At 47.7% G+C, this 20,005-nt stretch overlaps 1 protein-coding gene across 2 annotated transcripts in view; it reads left to right on the top strand.

Annotated features, from left to right (window-relative positions):
• Window positions 1–20,005, top strand: part of TG (thyroglobulin) — a 231,513-nt gene that overhangs the window by 92,686 nt on the left and 118,822 nt on the right. For both annotated transcript variants that reach the window (XM_027972878.2, XM_042254076.1), the window contains exon 36: window positions 18,476–18,610. In XM_027972878.2, coding sequence (XP_027828679.2) covers window positions 18,476–18,610 — 135 coding nt within the window. The remainder of the gene's footprint in view (window positions 1–18,475; window positions 18,611–20,005) is intronic.

Here is a 20,005-nt window from a genome sequence, read left to right as displayed (position 1 = left end):
CAAATTAGTCCCAAACCCTTGTTTGTAGTTTCATACTTGCTAGCAGTGAATCAAAGTGTTTTTTTTTTTCCATCACGTGCTTAGAATTCTTAAATACTATCACTAAGAAATCATTTATTAAATTTATGGATAAAGAAAGTTTTGATATCTTATGTCAAATGTATACTGTTAGATAGGAATCAATCAACGTATAAGCAGCTTCAGGTGATTTTACAATGCTTCCAGTCTGTTTTTGGTAAGATTTGTATCACTGAGAGTTGGATCACTAACAAAAGAAAAAAGGTGTAGAATTCCACATCGCTCTTCATGAATACACAAAGTCTATGGATCTGGGTAGATGTTTTGAAAGTGGAATGAGATGTCACAGTATTTTCAAGTATGTCTTGGATGAGTGTGGTTTGAAAGCAGAAGAGGTGTGGGGCCAACGTTCCACCTGTGCACAGAGCTCCCAGGTTGGAATTAAGAGTGTGAGCTTGTTCGTTTGATGTGTCAGAGGCAGGAGCGTCATTCTGCCTTCAGGGTACTGGTGCCTCTATGTGATGCTGACATGGATGGTGTGCGTGCACACACATGCAAATACACACCAAGGATGTGTAAATCCCTCATCTTTATGCACTTTTTATTCAGGGAGAAAAGGAAGTATTTATTAAGTGCCAAACATTGCATAAATCATTTCATGCTCAAAAGAAAGTGAGATGGTCATGAGGTCTATTTTTCAAATAAGGAGTCCGTGGCTCCATTAGGGTAAATGAGCACACTGGGATCGGAACCCATGGGATTAGCCCCACTAAGAGTTGGATGAAAATGTTTGGTTTGAGCTTCTGGAAGGGGTGGCAGAGATGAACTTCCCCATCTCAGGCTTGTCCAGAGACCTTTTAAAGTCTTGGCCTTGTTTCTGTTATGAAGTTGTGTGTATAAGCTACCCCTTCAACGTCTGCTTGGAAAGGGGGATCCTGATGCAGTGATGGGTGGATTAATGTGGATGGAGGAAGGTAACCTATGACCTCAGGGCCAGTCTTGGGTACATTCTGTGTGCTAGGGACCACTCTAGGGTCTTGGTTTGTGTTGCTCCAAAGGAGGTTTCTAACACATTAGCAGGCTTGAAGACAGCAAAGTGAAAGCGTTAGTCTCTCAGTCGGATCCAACTCTTTGTGACCCATGGACTGTAGCCCGCCAGGCTCCTCTGTCCATGGGATTCTCCAGGCAAGAATACTGGAGTGGGTTGCCGCTTGTTCCTCCAGGGCATCTTCCTGACCCAGGGATTGAATTCGAGTCACCTGCATTGCAGGTGGATTCTTTACCCCTGAGCCACCTCCATAATGAGCTTCAAAATGACTCAAACGCTCTCCGTTTGGACTGAGGTGGAGATGCATGATGCGTGGACAAGCTAGGCTTTGAGAAAATAAGGACAATTGTGCCATCTATGTGTCGAGAGCCATTTTACTCTCCTAGGGAAAATTGTATGTTTTTTTAAAATAGGCAAAACGGCAAAGATGCTATTTCTTCGTAAGAGAAAAGGTCCATTGGCTCTTAAAAGACCTGTGACAACCAGTCCAGAGTGATGTTCAGGACATTGGAGCCTTTCTGTATGATGGCCACTATCTCCCCGTCCCCTGCAGGCCAAGCCTGGGGTCTTTCAAGGGGTAATTCCCAGGATAATCGCTTGTTATCTACTATTTCAGAAGCTCTTCTTTTAGTGGTGTCATTGAAACAAACGGAGTATTTAGAGTGCAAGCCAGAGGAAAACACAGAATGTGAGTTTTAGAAAATTGTGTCTATGCTCTCAGTTTCTTTCACCTGAGGAATTTGAAACACCCTTTAAAATACGCCCCAGCTCTTGACTGTGAGCACAGGTTGCTACCGGCAGATCAAGGGTGTCGGTGAGGCTGCAGCTTGAGAGGGTGAGAGGTGTGGCTGAAGAAGATGCCTGGTCAGAGTCTGCCCTGCTCAGCTTCCCCAGCCTGGAGCTCAGCAACAGTGAAAAAGTCTGAATTCCAGGTTGGTGGAGATAGAAGTGGCTGTGCCAACAGTCCTTCTTGGGGACACACGATTGTAGTCAATCAACTTTGTCTGCTTGGCCTCCATCCTTTCCTGGCTGTGCCAAGGGGCTGATGGAATTCAGTTGATCTGTTCTGCAAATGTTTTCCATTAAGCTGGAGACAGAATTGTGTGATCCTAAAAAATGCCAGCATTGGCAGGGAGTGTGTGTCTGATTGAAGGAAACATCGGGGCATTCTGGTGCGGCCATGGGCTTTGAAGTCCATCCACCCGGCTTCCAATCCTGCCCCATCACTTAACCACTGGGCACTCCAGGGCCAGATTCCTCAGCCTCCTCAAGCCTCTGTTGGCCTCTGTAAAGTGAGGATGGTGGTGAAAAATAAGAAATATCAGTCTAGTAGGTTTGTGTTGTAGAATAAAGAGTACAAGGCTCAGCACAGAACCTGGGAAGACTGGGTGTTCAAGAAATGTCTGTAATAATTCCAAAGCCCAAACCCATCCTTTTACAGAGGAGGAAACAGGCAGAGAGAAAGAGTGACTCTCCCAAGTCATAGCCAGTTAAGGTCAGAGCTATAAAGTCATGAATGTTTCCATTATTATGTACCTAGCAACTTAATCTGTCAATCACTGAGCTAAGTACTTCCATATTTTCATCCCCACAACTACCCTAGGAGGTGTGCACCCTTATGTCCATTTTACAGACTTGGAAACTGTTGGTCAGAGAGGCCCAGGGTCATAGAATTCATGAGTGGATGAATGGTAGAGCCGGGATTCAAACCCAATCTGATCCAAACCCAGAGTCTCCCCACTGAAGATGCTGACTGTTGCTGGTTGGGTCCCCCAGGAATCAGACTCGGTGATCAGAATGCAGGTCATTTTTTAGGAAGTGGAATCAAGAGGGTGAAGAGGAAAAGAGAAGGATGGCGAGAGAACTTGAGCTTCCGTGCGACTTTAGCTCAGTTGATCTCTGGGGATGCTGGGATGACCTTTAAACTTGTTACACCCTCACATTGGTCACACATAGATATGGCTGCCCTTCTGGGGTGCCACCCTTCTTGCAGGGGTCTGACAGTAGGGTCTCTGCCAGCAGCTGGGGAAGAGCCCTTCATTCCTGAAGGTGGGTCTGGAGGACATCACAGCCTGCATCTCAGGGGCGCTATACTTTAATGATCTCATCTGGGGCTCATTTGAGGCTGGGATGGGAGCTATTAACAACTTTGTCCTGTAGCGACCCTGGGGCACCGTCACCTGCCTGCCGTAGCTGCTAGCGTGGTGATGCGTTAACCCACACACACACCAGTTCTTCATCCTTCTGGTCCTTGGGCTGAAAGGGCCATGTGAGCAGGCACTGACTCCAACATTGCCTCATGTTTGCATAAAACTTAAATCTCCTTTCCAAAATGCACAGAGCTGATGTGTGCACACATACACAGAGACACACAGCCTCTCTCTGGGCCTCACAGTATAGACTCTGTCCCTATTCATGGGAAGTGGTGTCCAGAAGTAGAGTCCATATCCCAGGGCCCTGCAAGGCAAGGTTGGCAGGCATGCACTCTTTCCTGTCTGCAGCCTGTCAAGAGCGCTGAGTCTAGCTGGCAGCTGCAGTGCCTTCCTAGACCAGTGCTTGCAGCCGGGACACCCACCTGTCCCAGCCCCGCGCTGCCTGGGTGGCTGTGACCGGCAGGACTGAGTGTGCTCTGGGCAGAGCCTCGCATTGGGCAGCTCCCCTGGACCCATGTCCTGCTGCTTGGAGACCCAGGGACTGAGATGGAGAAACGGCTGGCAGACTGGAATCCCAGCCACAGCAGAGGGAAGTAAAGTGGGACACAGGCGGAAACTGGCCCTCAGCTTGGAAGGCTCCACTTCTCTCCACGGAGGCAGGAGGAAGCCTCGGGCCAGCTGGTGAAGTGCAGGATATGGGGCACAGTTATGGCTCTTCTGCCTCAGCTGCCATCCCCCTGCTCATTCGCTTATTCGTTCAACAAGTGTTCAGTGTTTAGTGAGCACTCACTCTGCTGGGCACTAGGCTCAAGGGCCAGAGCCATAACGGAGCCTCAGAAAGCCCTGCTCTGTGGAGCCTTCTTCCTAGTATATCTTTGGGGCTGGCACCTCCTTGGCTCTGAGCTAACATCACCCTCGACCATCCCCATCAAAGCAGCCTCTTTAGCACTCCCTACCCCTTTACCCTGCCTTAGTGTCTGCATATCTTTGTGCTATGAAATCTTTTCCCTTGTGTACTTCCTGAGTAATTGTTTGCCCTCCTCTAAAAAGGAAGCCACACGGGGCAGGGGCTTTTATCTGTCTTGTTCACGGCTATATTGTGGCTCCTAGAAACATGACTGTACCTAGCCAGTTCTCAGGAAATGGTCCCCAAATGAGTGAACATATTTCTCTTGTTTGCTTGCTTGTGAGATTTCACGCTGCAAAGGGTAGATATTTGGTAATTCCTGGTTTGATCCTAAACACTGAGCAAAGTGTCTAGTAGACGCTCAGTCTTATTTTATTTACAGTTATTTGCTTTTTTAAAGAAAAATATAGATATTCATTTTGCTCTAGGGTAGTAGTTTAAAGCTAATAGTGACTCAATTAATGCTTGTTGAAAGTATGACTAGATTAATGAATGGTAACCAGGTGAACGGATTAGAGATCACATGGGATGTAGGAATCCTGTCTTTGCCCTCCTTACATTGTGAACTTGACCAATTTAAGGGATACTTATGAGTTTCCCTGGTGAGGGCTTCCCTGGTGGCTCAGAGGTTAAAGCATCCACCTGCAATGTGGGAGACCTGGGTTCGATCCCTGGGTTGGGAAGATTCCCTGGAGAAGGGAATGGCAACCCACTCCACTATTCTTGCCTGGAGAATCCCATGGACGGAGGAGCCTGGTGGGCTACAGTCCGTGGGGTCGCAAAGAGTCGGATATGACTGAGCAACTTCACTTATGAGTTTCAGTTGTAACACTTATATAATGGAGATGATGGCGTCTTCAAAGAGCTTGTTATTGGACTTTAAAGATGCCTTATGTGTAAAATTGCTGCCGCAGTGCCTGATGAAGTTTGGCCTTGTTGGAATTAGGTCAAGCGCTGCCAGTTCTAAGGGATCCTCTTCACAGGTCATCTTCGTGAATGCTGCCCCTGCACTTGTGCACTATACAACCTGTACAACTGTACATGGCATGTCTAGGAGACATTTGATTAATGTTTGCTGAATAATTGTGTCTTAAACCTTTGTTAGATCTTAGAGACTGGAGAAAACAAAGGATTTATCTTGATAATTTCCTTCTCAGATAGCACAAGTTTTGTGCCCAGTCGATCAAGGATTGGCTCAATTGAACTGAAGGGAAATAGGGTAAAAAAACAAAATATGCTAACCTAGGACCTACCTTCTTTTGTATAATAACATTTTCCCCAAAAGTGGTCACATTTTAAGAAGTGGGTAAACCAGGAAGATTTAATTTTTAAAAGTGGAAATTCAGACCCTTTGTTAAGCTTTTGAGGGGAAATATCTCAGAATGGTTACCCCTCCTAGGACCGCTCTAATCACTGTGAGCAGATTATGAATTAAACCATCTCTGAAAGCAATCCATCAACAGTGGTAGATTTCCTTTATTTTTATGGGTTATAATAATTCTGTTAATTAAAAATGGTAATACTATGTTACCAGTGGCTAGTGCTACACAACGTTTTTATTTTATTATTTTTTTTAATTTTTGTTGTTGTTTAGTCGATAAGTCATGTCTGACTCTTGTGACCCTGTGGACTGTAGTCTGCCAGGCTCCCCTGTCCATGGGATTCTCCAGGCAAAAATGTTGGAGTGGGTTGCCATTTCCTTCTCCAGGGACTTCCCAACCCAGGGATCGAACCTATGTCCCCTGCATTGCAGTAGGATTCTTTACCGCTGAGCCATCAGGAGCCTGTGCTGGATTCTCTGGCCTCCTTGGTGGAACAGAATCTCATTTGTCAGGGCAGTAGTCACCTTCCCTCCTGGATGAATGGAGTCCAGAAGTGGAGAGGAACCTAGCACAAGGGCACTGTGGGAGGGCTTCCATGTAGACGTTGCCTCATGGAGGGGGCAGCAGGGCATGAGATGAGAGGGGTGGGGTCGGAGGATGGAGGAAGAGGCATTACTGGTCCTGCTGTGATGGTGTGAGGTGGAGAGGATGAGGTCCCCGTCAGTGGCGTATTCAAGCATGTTGGAGATTCCCTCGCTGTGGGAGGGAGTAGCTTCAATGGCCTCTTTGCTTCTCTTTTAACTTTTCTATTTTGGTAATTCTAATGACTGGTTCAGTTACACTTTGAGGCGTGGTTTTTTATTTTCTTCTATTTTTGTGATAACTTACCCAGAGGGAAGCAGAAAGCTCTTGGTAGATGTTTTTAGAAGCAGAAGCAGTGAAGCAGAGAGACCTTGGCATTGGGCAAATCTGGGTTTCAATTCCAGTTCTGCTCCTCCTCTGTGTAACCTGGTTCAGTCCCTTCACTTCTCTGAGCCCCAGGTTCTTCGAGGCACTCTTCACCATATCCCCTGCATCCATGAGTTGCTGTGAGATTTGGGTGAATCAGGCAGGATGAGTGTTTAGCATGATACCTAACATGTCCAGTGAGTAAGGGGTCAGTGGGGACAGCTCAGCAGCTCCTGCCCCCACAGTGGCTGGAGGGGCGGAGGGTGGGAGTGCTGTCTTGAGAGCCTGCCTGCCTGGGCTTAAACCAACTCTGTGACCTTGTGCCTGGGTTCAAACCAACTCTGTGACCTTGCATAAGTCACCCACAGTCCACTGAGAGGTCATGGTGGCCGCTGTCCCATGCAAGAGCTCAGTGTCCCTAGAGAAGCCTCTGCATTATTGGAACTACTTCACTCAGCTCACGTTGGGCCTTGATGCATGTGCGCCTCTGAGTTTCTGCATGTTTCCCCACCTTCCTAGGACCACTCGGCGACTCCAAGGAAGAGTAATTATGCTCTGAGTAATCCAGCTGTCCTGCCACCTCCAAGGAAGCCTTTGTATGGGGGTGGAGTTTGGGGCCTCCACTTGATAAGAGTCAAACTTCTTTGAGAGAAATCAGATTCAACCTGAGCCTTTGACTTTCCACTAGGAAATTCTGCTTGTGACACATTTAGTGATTTGCCGTGAGGACATGGACAGAGTCTGGTTTCTTGGGTATGCTTTTTTCTTAGACATTTCTTGAGAAGTGTCTTTGAAGTTAGCAATGTAAAAGGTGATTGCTCACCAACCACAAGATCATAACCTCAGTAAATGCGGGACTGTTTCAGATGTCTTTGAAAACCCCCGCTTGGGATGTACATGCTGCTTGTGTGCCTGCTAAGTCGCTTCAGCCATGTCCGACTCTTTGGGACCCCATGGACTGTAGCCCACCAGGCTTCTCTGTCCATGGTATTCTTCAGGCAAGAATACTGGAGTGGGTTGCCATTTCCTGCTCCAGGAAATCTTCCCGCCCCAGGGATTGAATCCCTGCCTTTTACGTCTCCAGCACTGACAGGCAAATTCTTTATCACTAGTGCTGCCTGGGAAGCCTGCATGTCACTGAAGGAAATCAACTGAAGAGTCTGGAACTGAGCCCGGGGAGGGAGGGGGCAGCTACAGTGGGGTGGGGATTGGAAGGGGCCAGTCTGGGTCAAGTCCTTGGCTTGACATTCATGCGCTGTGATTTTGGCCATGTGATTCACCAGCTCCAAGCTGCAGTTTGAAAGTGTAGTCACTCAGTTCAGTTCAGTTCAGTCGCTCAGTCGTGTCCGACTCTGCGACACAATGGACTGTAGCCAGCCAGACTCCTCTGTCCATGTAATTTTCCAGACAAGATTATTGGAGTAGATTGCCATTCCCTTCTCCAGGGCATCTTCTGCACCCAGGGATCAAACCCAGGTCTCCTGCATTGCAGGCAAGTTCTTAGCTATATGAGCCACCAGAGAAGCCCCCATTATTAAATATCACGGTTTAAAAGAAAATGTTTCACAAACAGGAATGGGCCACATAAAAGTGAGATATTATAAAATCAGGTGCACATTATTTGCTTTCTATGTGATCCACTGATCAATTAATTGATTTTGTTTAGTTATTATTTACTGAAGTCTTGTGGTATGAGAATAATCGTAGCATTAATATTTATAGAGGTGAAAAGAGTGAGTGTCCCATTTCTCCTTTATTAATTAAGGAGCTCTGTTCATTCACTCATTTGTTACATGTTTATGGATTGGGCAGTTCATGCAAACTTGTGATATTGATATTCCTGTTTAGCACATAGAACCCTAGATCCTTTAGTAAATGCTAGCTACAACTTTATTTGGCTTCCCAGGTGGCTCAATGGTTAAAAAAAAAAAAAAAAATCTGCCTGCCAATGCAGGAGACTTGGGTTAAACCCCTGGGTCAGGAAGATCCTCTAGAGAAGGAAATGGCAACCCATTCAGTATTCTTGTCTGGGAAATCCCATACACAGAGAAGCCTGGCAGGCTACAATCCATGGGCTCATGAAAGAGTTGTCATGACTCTTTTAGTTTAGCAACTAAACTGCAACTATATATCTATATCCATCCTTATTTTTGGCCACACCCTGTGCAACATGTAAGATTGTAGTCCCCGGGCCAGGAATCAAAGCGGGCCCCCTGCAATGGAAGTGGCCAGTCTTAACCACTAAACTGCCAGGGAAGTTCCACTATTGTTAGTAGTTTTATATGCTATTATGACAAGTCTTGGAGAATTAATAAAACCAAGGTAGACTCTTTGATTTCTAGAAATTTAACAGATCTCATAATTTAACAGAGGGAAAAAACATAAGTAACTTCCAATGCTGCATATCAGTGGAACACTTGACATATTTATAAGATACTTAGAGCAGAAGAATAACTCCCGGGAATGGCAGAGGAAGGACTCTTGGGAGGGTTTCCGAGGGAAGTGACATCTGTGTTGAATTTGGAAAGATGATATGAGCTCATCAGGCGCATAAACTGACTTCACTTTGCAAGTGCACACAAAGGGAATAGTGAACAAAGTCAGACAGCACCGAATGTTTTGCTAGACTGCCAAACATGAGTTTGGGGTGGTAGGCAGTAGGTGGATGAGAGAGGAGCCTGGAGAGGCAGGTGAGGGAGGCAGCAGACAGAAAGTGCGAAAACTTGGAGGCCGTGTGCTTTTGTTGTTTTCGGTAGAAAATTAGATAAATGCATTTACCCCGTACAGAGTATCCACTTATAATGGATATTTAGACTTGAAAAAAAAAAGCCATTTATTTTGACTTTCCTTCTGTACTGTGACCTTTCTAGATGGACAGTCTACTGATATACTGGTTAAGGATACTGTTGAACATTTCAGGTCGGCAGTCCCCCGGGTAGTTCTCAAAAAGCTGCCAGTTCTCAAAAAGATAATGCAAGGAGGGGATGAGTTAAAGAGCGCAAGGATGGAAGTAAGACTTCAGTGTCCAGCTTTCAACATGCCGAGTTTGGGATGCTTCAGGGAGGTATCTAGTGAGTCCTGAATATCTCAGCATGAGGCTTGGGCAAAGGTCTGTCCTGGAGATACTTCTGATAATCACTGGCATGTCAGGGGCATTTTAAGCCTTGGGGGTCATGAGATTACCCTTGGAGAGTATATAGAATGTAAATAGTGAAGGTCAGGGACAGACCCCCAAGGAACTGCTGTCTTTAAGGGAAGAGCAGAAGCCAGAAAAGGAGCTAAAACGAGCAGCAGGGTGTGTGGGGTCATGGAAACCAGGGGAGGGCCGTGTGGTCAGTACCTTCAAGGAAGATGGAGACTGTGCATGTTCACTGGATTAGTCATGAAGGGCCCTTTGCAAATTTCACTGGCGAAGGGGGAAGAAACTATATAGTAGTGATTTGACAAAAATGGAAACTACAGACTTTCCAAAAAATCTTGGCTCTGCAGTCAAAGAGAGAATGAGATTGACAGCTGAAAAGAGAATTGTGGAACATTTGTTGGTAACCACGCATTTGTAGGTCATGAATCACCCATGATAAAGTATTGGAATGTATCCTCCATAGGTACCAAATTTCACTTGTATTTTCATGCAAGCGACTCCCTGAAACCCAGACCCCAAGTTAAGAAACCTAAGGTGACAGGTTGGTTTCATAGTAGAGAAATGTGGGTGTGTTTTCACGCAAAGACTGAAGTGTCAGTGCCGAGGGTAGGCGGGGCGTGTAGGAGAGGTGGGAGTGAGTGTGTAGGAGATGGGGAGAGAGGGGGGAAATTGGAGATGGATGTCCAACTGACTTCAAACAGCCACCCTTTCTCTCAGGAGAAACAACGAGGGAAAGATGGGAGGCTTCACACAGAGCAGAAGGGGGACGGGAGTTAGAGCCGATGCCGATAATGGTCACTTTTTCTCTGGGAGGCAAGAGATCAGGCACCTCGTGAGAGTGCAAGGGTCATGGCGATGCCTGGGCCTGAGGAGAACGGGAGACAGGACAACAGCATCAGGCTGCACGGAGAGCTCCCCCAGACAGGACAACAGCGTCAGGCTACACAGAGAGCTCAGTGGAGGCTGAAGACTCAAAACCTGTAAAGGCGCCAGTCTGTCTGTGGGTGTTTCTTTAGCTGTGCTCAGGTCGAGACAAGGTGCAGGGGAAACAGGCCCACCGGATTAATCCAATGGAAGGGAAGCGGGTGGAGAGCACTAGTAGAAGGGAGGTTGAAACGCTGGACCAAGCCATGAGAGGCCTTGGTTTATGAGGAGCCAGTGCAGATGGATAACCTGGAGGGGTTAGAGAGGAGAAATCGTAGTGAAATGAAAGAGCTGATTTTCATGGAATAAAGTATAAAAATTCTGGAAGGAAGGAGGGCTGTGGGCTGTAGCAGCAAGTGGCACTTTGAATGAGTGGCATTGGCACAGCAAGGGAGCTCAGTGCCCTGGCAGAGTTTGGCTGTGGAGGTGCTTGGCTGGGGTGAGTGCAGATACCGTTTTCTGTGTTTGAAGAGGTCAAGAAGCTGAGACCAGAATGTGAAATGGGCCATCTGCTTTACCCATAGATGATAAAGTCACTTTAGCAGTAGCTGGGGTGAAGACGGAAATTATCTTGGCAAAGATAATAGCTGGCAAAGAATTGGAAGAATGTGGGGGAATGACCAGACATCCCTAGTTGGGGATGAGAGAAATACTAGAAGGTTCCATAGCAGAAGACTGTAACCCAAAATGAAGGCAGGGAACTTTATGGTAGGAATCCTTGTTTCCAGGACACAGTGGATAGGAAAGGATGAGACAGGATCAAGGGTTTGCTCTGACAGCAGGGAGATGGTTTCAGAGAGCTGGGAGCCAGTAGGGTAAGACCATGTTGATTTAGGCTTGGATTCTATCCTCGAATTGGAGGGCAGCTCATGTTTGCTAACTTTTCCTTCTACCAAATAAGAACCATCAAAAAACCCAAACCAAACAAATCTTTGTCATTTTGTAAAGGGACTTTAACATGCCAAGTCAGGAAGGAAGGGCAACTATCAACATGTCATGCTGCTGCTGCTGCTGCTGCTGCTAAGTCGCTTCTGTCGTGTCCGACTCTGTGTGACCCCATAGACGGCAACCCACCAGGCTCCTCTGTCCCTGGGATTCTCCAGGCAAGAACACTGGAGTGGGTTGCCATTAAAATTACACTATTTTACCTTCCAGATGGCATTCCCCCGGTGACTCCTCATTCCTGGAAAAAGTACAGAAACTCCCTGTCAACTTTCCTGTTGAGTTTTTGGTTCCCAGAATGTAGACCCTCTACCCATCATGGTGCCTAGTGACTGAACCCATGGCCCTTCTGTCTGTGCCTTCTGGATCAGTGGTGGCAAAGCACAGCGTGCAGTCTGTACAGAACCTCTAATCTGAGAATGGATATGGAACATACAGATAGTATACAGCAGAGAACAAACGTGGGGCAGCAAAGCTTCAAACATCCACTATCTGGCTTCTGACAGAAAAGTCTTGCTGGCCCTGCTCTAGCCTGAATATGAGCTGTCTTCTCCATCCTTCCTCCCAAGTCCCCGAATCATCTGAGCACATCTTCTCTGGTGCTCCCAGGCCACGTAACCTACCCCTTACTGTGTGACAGCCTCGACCAGGAAAGTGAAGACGTGGCAGCAGTCCTACTGGTACTGTCAATGCTCGTGTTTTGGCTGAAAATGCCCTGTTTTATTAATACAAGGGACAACACATACACCCTCGTGCATTCAGCAACACGGCACAGAGGCTGAAGCTCTGGCTTTGGAGGCCAACACACAGGGGTGAATCTTTAGAAAATGTTACTGAGCACTCTCCTGCGCCAAGCAGTTTGCAGGCATCAATCCATTCACCCCCCACCCTCACCACGTGTCCAAGGCTCACTGCCTTCTCGTGCTATGACACACACTGGGCGCAATGACATGGCACTGGGAAAACCAGGTGGAACACTGGCCCAGCAGCCTCCCCCAACTCCCCCCGAGAGACTGGAAGGATCAAGAGCAAACTCTGACCCTTAGCGTATGGGAAGCCCTAACTCAGGTGACATCGAGTGGCCAGACGATTCCAGTTTACAGAGTGCAGGTGACCCTAAGTCAGAGCTAGCAGTGGGCAGAGCTTGGGACTGGGGCAGGCAGAGTGCCCCCAGCGTGGCCCTGCCCTAAAACACGCATGCAGTGGTGACGAGAACAGTCGCGCATACAGCTGTGTATAAATCAAGTGAAACAACACATAGCACAGCACAATGTGTCTGGCAAATAGGAACTGCTTAAGAAACTTTAGCCATTGTAATATGACTTGGCAAGAGTTATCATTAGGCTCAGCGTTTCTGAGCAACAGGGAGCACAGCAAGCTCACTGTGAATCAAGGAATGGACTTTTCTGCTGAATATTTACTCACTGTATTAGTTCAGGCTATGTAACAAAATACCACTAACTGGAGGCTTAAACAATAGAAAATTAGTCTCTCCCAGGTCTGGAGGCTGGACGTCCAAGGTCAAGGTGCTTGCAGGGCGGGTCCCTTCTGATGGCCATGAAGTAAGAATCTATTCCAGAACCCTCTCCTTGGCTTGTTGATGGTGGTCTTCTCCCTCTGTCTGCTGATCGTTTTCCTTTAATGCCCACTTCTAGGACTTAATTTCCCCTTTTCATGAAGACCCCAGGCTCTTTGGATTAGGGACCAGGGCTTCCCTGGAGGCACTAGTGGTAAAGAACCCGCCTAGAAATGCAGGTAGATGTAAAAGATGTGGGTTTGATCCCTGGGTTGGGAAGAACCCCTGGAGGAGGGCATGGCAACCCACTGCAGTGTTCTTGCCTTCAGAATCCCATGGACAGAGGAGCTTGGTGGGCTACCATCCATAGGGTTGCAAAGAGTTGGACACGACTGAAGCGACTTAGCACAGCAAGCACTGATGACCCTATTTTAAGTAGATTACCTCCGTAAAAGCCCTGTCTTCAAATAGCGTCCCATTCAGAGGTGCGGAGGGTTAGGATGAATTTGAAGTGTGAGTCTTGGAGTGGAGGCGGGACACAGTTCCACCACAGTACTCGGCACCATCCCTCTGCTAAGCTCTGGAGGCGCAGAGTCAAAGATGAAAACATGCCTCCTGGGGAGCTCAAAAGTAAGTATTTAGGGGCTGAACAGGGGTAAATATGTCCCTGGATACTTTTATAGTGTTATAAATGTTAAAATGGGTCCAGTAGGGTCTGCTTTAAATGTCAGGCATTTCTCTTTGAAGATACGCGAGATGGATAGTTAGCTTCGGTCCCATTTTCATCTCGCAGATGATTGCAAAATAACAAGGGGTATCTTTTTTCTTTCTGTTATCAAAGGAACATCTAGGGTTTTTTTATGCTAATGAGGGTAAAAATAGCCCAGTGTGACGTGGTTCTCACTTGAAAGACAGTGTCTGGTAAGAAATGAGGTTGTCTGAGCTGTGGTCCCGTCTTATAATGATAGCACATAAGTGTCTTCATCAGCTAGAGCTAGTGGCCATAAAACTGTGAAAGCAGCGTCAACAACCCTGTTACCCTCTGTTTATGCCAAGGTCACGGAGGACTGCTGGTGCCTGAAATGGTTTTCCTGTCTGAAAGCCTTGTCCTGTCTGAAAGACTTCAAAACGTTGATGTTTTCCCCCAGCCAGCCAGCCTGGGCATGGAAACCACCTCTAATATTTCCTCAAGCTTTTCCCATATCCAGCATTGATAAGTGTTGAGGAGCAGAAAGGAATTCTTGGTTCTTGACTGCAAGAAAAACAGTATGAGCCCTGGCTTCTTTTCAGTGCTTTAGAGTTTCTACTTTTTATCTCCATTCTTGGTGATTCTTAAGAAAATCCCATCAGTCTTTTCATTTAACAAATGGGTCTGTGATTATTTGAATGTTGGCGAGGTCAGGCATTCGCAACTGGCTTGACACTTCTGCCCTTGGATCTGATTAAAAATCATTGAAAGGCTCCTTGCCCTTGTTTTGAGAGGCGAAGCCCAGAGTGGATGCTTGCCCTTGCTAACACAGTCAGCAAGGGACAGACCTGCTCCTCCTGTCTCCACACAGGTCTGCAGTTATGTGGGCATTTGTTTTGTTATGGCTATTTTTAACACCTGAAATTACTCTATTTGAACCTTAACATCAAAATCAAACATTTCCTTCTTTAACTGACGTCTATTTGGAAAGGGATAAAGGAAGGCAGGAAGACAGGAAAGCAAGAAAAGAGGAAGGAAGGGAGGGAGGAAGCGAAGGGAATGAACTACGGTTTTCAATATTTTGGTGGAAATCTTCAAATGTATTTTAGTCTAGTGATTTAAGCTTAGTCGACATTAAAATGGAATAATGCTGCCTGGAAGGGAATGGAAGGGCCCTGGTGTCACACCGAGGCCTGCTCTACCCAAAGTTGCAGGTCTTGCTGTCCCCCTACCCTCAGCCCCACCCCATCTCAGCAACGCTGTGGTGTGCAGGGAGACATAATCAAATTACCCGGAGACTTCAAAAAATTCCTCCTGCTTTCACCTGATCCCGCCATGCCAGCCTTGTCCCAGGACCCCTGGCTTTCTGCCCGGGGGACTCTATCAACACCTCCCCTCCCACCTCTGGCCCTGGGACTCCTCAGTGAGGCCATTGGCACGGGGGACCCAGGCCACGTGCCTGGCACTGAGGCCTGCTGCTGAACACAGTGACATTTGGAAACAGCAGCACTTCAGGGTTTTGTGAGCCCAGGAGGTCCCCGAGGGAACCCATTGCTGGCCTCACCCTCTGTCCTGCTCTGCGCCCCACACCGTGTTCTTTCTTTCCTCATGGACATTTTCCACTGGATGCTCTGTTGTCCAACCCAGAAATCCCATGGTCTTCATCACCTTCTCCCTTGCCCCGTCCTGTCAATTCTGCCTCCTCAGCCCCTCTGGGAACTGTCCTTTCCTTTCCACTCCAAATCTTTCTTTCTTGGCCACACTGGGCAGCTTGCAGGATCTTAGTTCCCCGACCAGGAGTTGAACCGGGCCCATGGCAGCAAAAGCACCAAGTCCTAAGCATTGGACCGCCAGCGAATTCCAATGACTTTCTTTTTTAAATAAGTGATGCTGGCAATGCGATTTGTAAAATACATTTTACACAAGGGAAAAAAACTAATCAACAAACCAGAGGCTGCATTTCAGGGGAGACTATCCCTTTGGGTGAGTCTGAAAGCCACCGCCGCCTCATTCACCTGGTGAATTAACCAGAACCCTTGGAGTAAACTGTGGATGCTGAAGCTGAAGGAGCTGGGCTCAAGCTCAAGCATCATCACTTGTCGGCTAAGCTCTTTGCCTGTGTTTCTGGATCTGTTTGCTCGCCTGTAAAATGTCCACATAATGGTGCCCACAGCATGGTTTACTGTGAATATTAAGTGGCAGTGGTATTGCTGAGTCCTCGACAAATTAGTGAACTCTTATGAAATGCTACCAAGACTACCCAGCTTTCATGCTTCACTATGATTTTGCATTCACAAGGGACTTGCTGTCAGAGTTTTTCATGAGGTGCATATAGAACCTCAGATGTTGGATTCAGCATGGCAGCAATGATTCACCCAGGGGTCCTGTGGGCCAGGGGAGGAGGGCTGGTGCCGGGTGGGGCAGAGAGCTGGATCCAGGCCCTGGGATGGCCACTGATGAGCTGGCTCTCACTCTGGCAGTGACAGTCACCCTTTAATTAGAGTGCTTTCCCCTAGACATCAACCTAAATGTGGGGGGCAGCCAAAGCTTCCATTTTAAGACCATAATTGGCAGGTTCAGTCCTGAAACCCCACATCATAAGTTTTCTCTGAAATTCCCCTGTACTCACCATCTAATAATATGTGCCTCAGATCAGCCGTGTTACAGAAATGCCACTTGCATTTGCTATGGAAATAGCAACACATGGAGGATGCTTAAGAAGATGACAGCCCTAGGGTTCCTGCAGGGAAACCAGGTCCCAAGTTCAGAAATACATGCTTCGAGATTCTGAAACATCCCATGGCTCCAGGACGAGTGTGGGGGGTCTCACCTTCCTCTTCCTGAATCCACGTGAGATCTGCTTGCATTATTTGGCCACTTCTCTGAGTACACCTTTTTTCCTCTCTCTTCTTTTTCTTCCTTCCTTCCTTTCCTCTTCTTTCTCTTTTCTTTTTTTTTAAATTAAAAAAAAAAGGGTAGCGGTACTCGATTGTTTTGCTACTCTATTTATCGTTCTAATTTTAGTGACCCTCAGTACTGTGGTGTCAAAGACAGGTTCGAGATAAAAGCAATAAGCTTCCTCATATAGCTAAGAGCATGGCGTTAATAAAGGCAACAACCTTTTCCTATCCGAGGATGGTCTTCTGGAGAGGATGCTCACCATGTGGGAGGCTCAGAGGGATGCAAAGGAGCACTGACTTGGGGCCAAGAGGCTCTATCTCGGGCTTTGTCACCATCCAGCTGGCATTGAGTCGGTGATGCCATCCAACCATCTCATCCTCATCAACTACCTGTACATATATAAGCCCTCCCTCCTGAGCCTCCCTCCCACCCCTCTAGGTCAGCACAGAGCACCGAGCTGAGCTCCCTGGGCTGTACAGCAGCTTCCCACTAGCTGTCCGTTTCACACATGGTCGGGCATATATGCCAGGGCTACTCTCTGTCATACAGAGTGAAGTAAGTCAGAAAGAGAAAAGCAAAGATCGCACGTTCATGTGTATATGTGGAATCTAAAAAATGGTACAGATGAACCTATTTGCAGGGTGGGAATAGAGACGCAGACGTAGAGAATGGACTTGTGGGTACAGCGGGGGGAGGGGAGGCTGGGGCGAATTGTCTTCATCTTTTAAAGAGGATGTCTTGGCTGGGGTTTTCCAGGAAAGACTCCGAGATAGAGCTGCATGCAGACAGTTTAGTGCACAGTGCCCTTGGGAGCAACACATGTGAGGCAGAATTGGGCTGGCGGTGAAGTAGAACGTGGATGCAAACCAAATCCTGGCCCCACGGACGCCTCAGTGAGCGGTGAAGCTGAGTTGGCCCCTGGGGGTTGTCCCATCTTGGGGCCAGAGAATTGGAACTTTGGAGATCCACCTGCACTAGTTTGGGGGTGAAGGTTGACTCTGTGGACTGAGGCAGCTGGCCCAGTTCTAGGTAATTCCTAGGGAGGGACTTGGCCAGCAGCCCCAACCACTTGGGGAAATGAGAGCTTTCCCCAGCTTCCCAGCACTTGGGGAAATGAGAGCCTTGGCCCTGAAGGCAGCCTACACAGTGCATCACAAAGCACCATATGACCAGCACTGAGTGTGTGCTCAGCCATGTCCCACTCTTTGTGATCCCTTGGGCCCTGTCAGGCTCCTTTGTCCATGCGTTTCTGCAGGCAAGAATACTTCAGTGGGTAGCCATTCCCATTTTCAGGGCATCCTTCTGGCCCAGGCATCAAACCCTATTCTCTTGCATCTCCTGCATTGGCAGGCAGATTCTTTCCCACTGCGCCAACCAACACTGATGAGCCTGTTATTATCATGGTTGCTGGCATTATTCTGATTTTTGCATTACAACAACTGTGTGTGTGTGTTGGTCACTCATTCGTGTCTGACTCTTTGTGACCCCATGGACTGTAGCTCACCAGGCTCCTCCGTCCATGGGATTCTCCGGGCAAGTATACTGGAGTGGGTTGCCATTGCCTTCCCCAGGGACTCTTCCCTACCCAGGGATCAAACCTGGGTTTCCTGCATTGGCAGGTGGATTCCTTACCATCTGAGCTACCGGCGAAGCCCATAACAACTGTACTATGATGTTTTTCTTATCCTTTCACATTCTCTCTCATTCCCCTGGAAGCTGCTCAATAGAAATGCCCATGTTTTTGTTGGTTCGTTTGTTTTGTTTTTTAACCTCTGTATTCCCTGGCTTGAGCACATAGAAATTTGGAGTTTGGCTCATAGAAATCATTGAAAAAATTGCTGTAGAATGGAGAGATGGATAAAGGAGTGGGGTCACACGAGAATGGAGACCTCCAGAAGCAGCCCTGGGGCGCCCTTTGGGAACATCGTGTGACGCCCCACTGACAGTCCCCTTCTTTCCCTTCCAGTCGCTCTGGACTCATGGCAGTCCCTGGCCCTCTCTGCAGTGATTGTTGACCCATCCATCAGGAGCTTTGACGTTGTGCACGTCAGCACCGCTGCCATGGGGAACTTCTCTGCGGCCCGAGACCGCTGCTTGTGGGGTAAGGGGAATGTCCACCCTCTAGGTAGGGGATGGAGTGGGAAGAGGGTCCTCTCACACAAGTGCTGCTGAAGATTCTGACCTCAGAAACACATAGGAGACCCCAAGATCACCTGGGGTGTCTGGCCAGAAGGATGTCACCTGGGGGAGGAACCCTGGCTGGGCTCTTCTCTGTAGTCTCCTCATCCTCCTGCAGAGTTGACCCATGGCCAGGGTCTCCAAGAGGCTAAGCCAGCCAGAAAATGAGCAACACTGAGCCAGGTCAGAGGAAGGATCGAGGAGGCTAGTCTGAGACGGGGGAGATGGGTGGAAGCTGTGACGGCTGTCCTCAGATGACAGGTGCCTGGTCATGACAGTGAAGAAAGATATTGTTCTGGCCAAGTTCATGGGGCAAAGTGAAGACCTGTGTTGTGGTTGTTCAGTTGCTCAATCGTGTCTGACTCTGCGACCTCATGAGCTGCAGCATGCCAGGCTTCCCTGACCTTTACTGTCTCTCAGAGTTTGCTCAAACTCATGTTTGTTGAGTGGATGATGTCATCCAACCATCTCACCCTCTCTCCCCCTTCTCCTGCCCTCAGCATTATTCAGTGCTATACAGAGAACTTTATAATAGGCAAAGCTGTCCGCAGATGCCTACTTCCTTTAGAGGGTTTTGGTCACTGGTATGCAAACAAAAGCTAGGTGACAACCTGATAGGAAGGTTCTACAAAGACTTTACTTTATGAAAGAGATCAAGATTAGATAACATTTGTAAAAGTTGAAAGTCGCTCAGTTGTGTGGATTCTTTGCGACCCCATGGACCTTACAGTCCATGGAATTCTCCAGGCCAGAATACTGGAGTGGGTAGCCTTTCCCCTCTCCAGGGGATCTTCTCAACACAGGGATCAAACCCGGTTCTGCATTGCAGGCAGATTCTTTACCAGCTGAGCCAGAAGGGAAGCCCAATTATGCTTCTGCAATTTTGAGATTCCATGGATCTCCTCCTCTGCAAGGCTGGATAGCAACATGCACAAATTACAGACAGGGCTGCCATGTACAGTTGTATAGGTTGTACACTGTACAACTCTGGGTGGTGCCACATTGCAGAGATTAGGCTATGAATAAGGGCTGTAAGCAATGCACGGCTTGCTCAATTGAATGAAACATCATTATTTTCACAGCTGTTCTTAGGACTAAATATCCTAATGCCATGAATCATTTAAACTGTCTAGGGCAGGATCTGGTTTACATGGGAAAGGACATAACCCTGATGAGGCAGAAGGCAGAGGGAGATGAGGCTGAAGAGGAAGGCATGAGCTAGAGCATGAACAGCCTTGTCCTGCATGACTTAATTCTGAGGCCAGTGGGGAGCCATGAAGGTGCTTTAAACAGAAAAAGACAAGAGCATATTTGTGGA

The sequence above is a fragment of the Ovis aries genome, chromosome 9 (genome assembly GCF_016772045.2).
Source record: "Ovis aries strain OAR_USU_Benz2616 breed Rambouillet chromosome 9, ARS-UI_Ramb_v3.0, whole genome shotgun sequence".
NCBI lineage: Eukaryota > Metazoa > Chordata > Mammalia > Artiodactyla > Bovidae > Ovis > Ovis aries.
The sequence above is the reverse complement of the archived record's forward strand: the minus strand, read 5'-3'. Positions and strand labels throughout refer to the sequence as shown.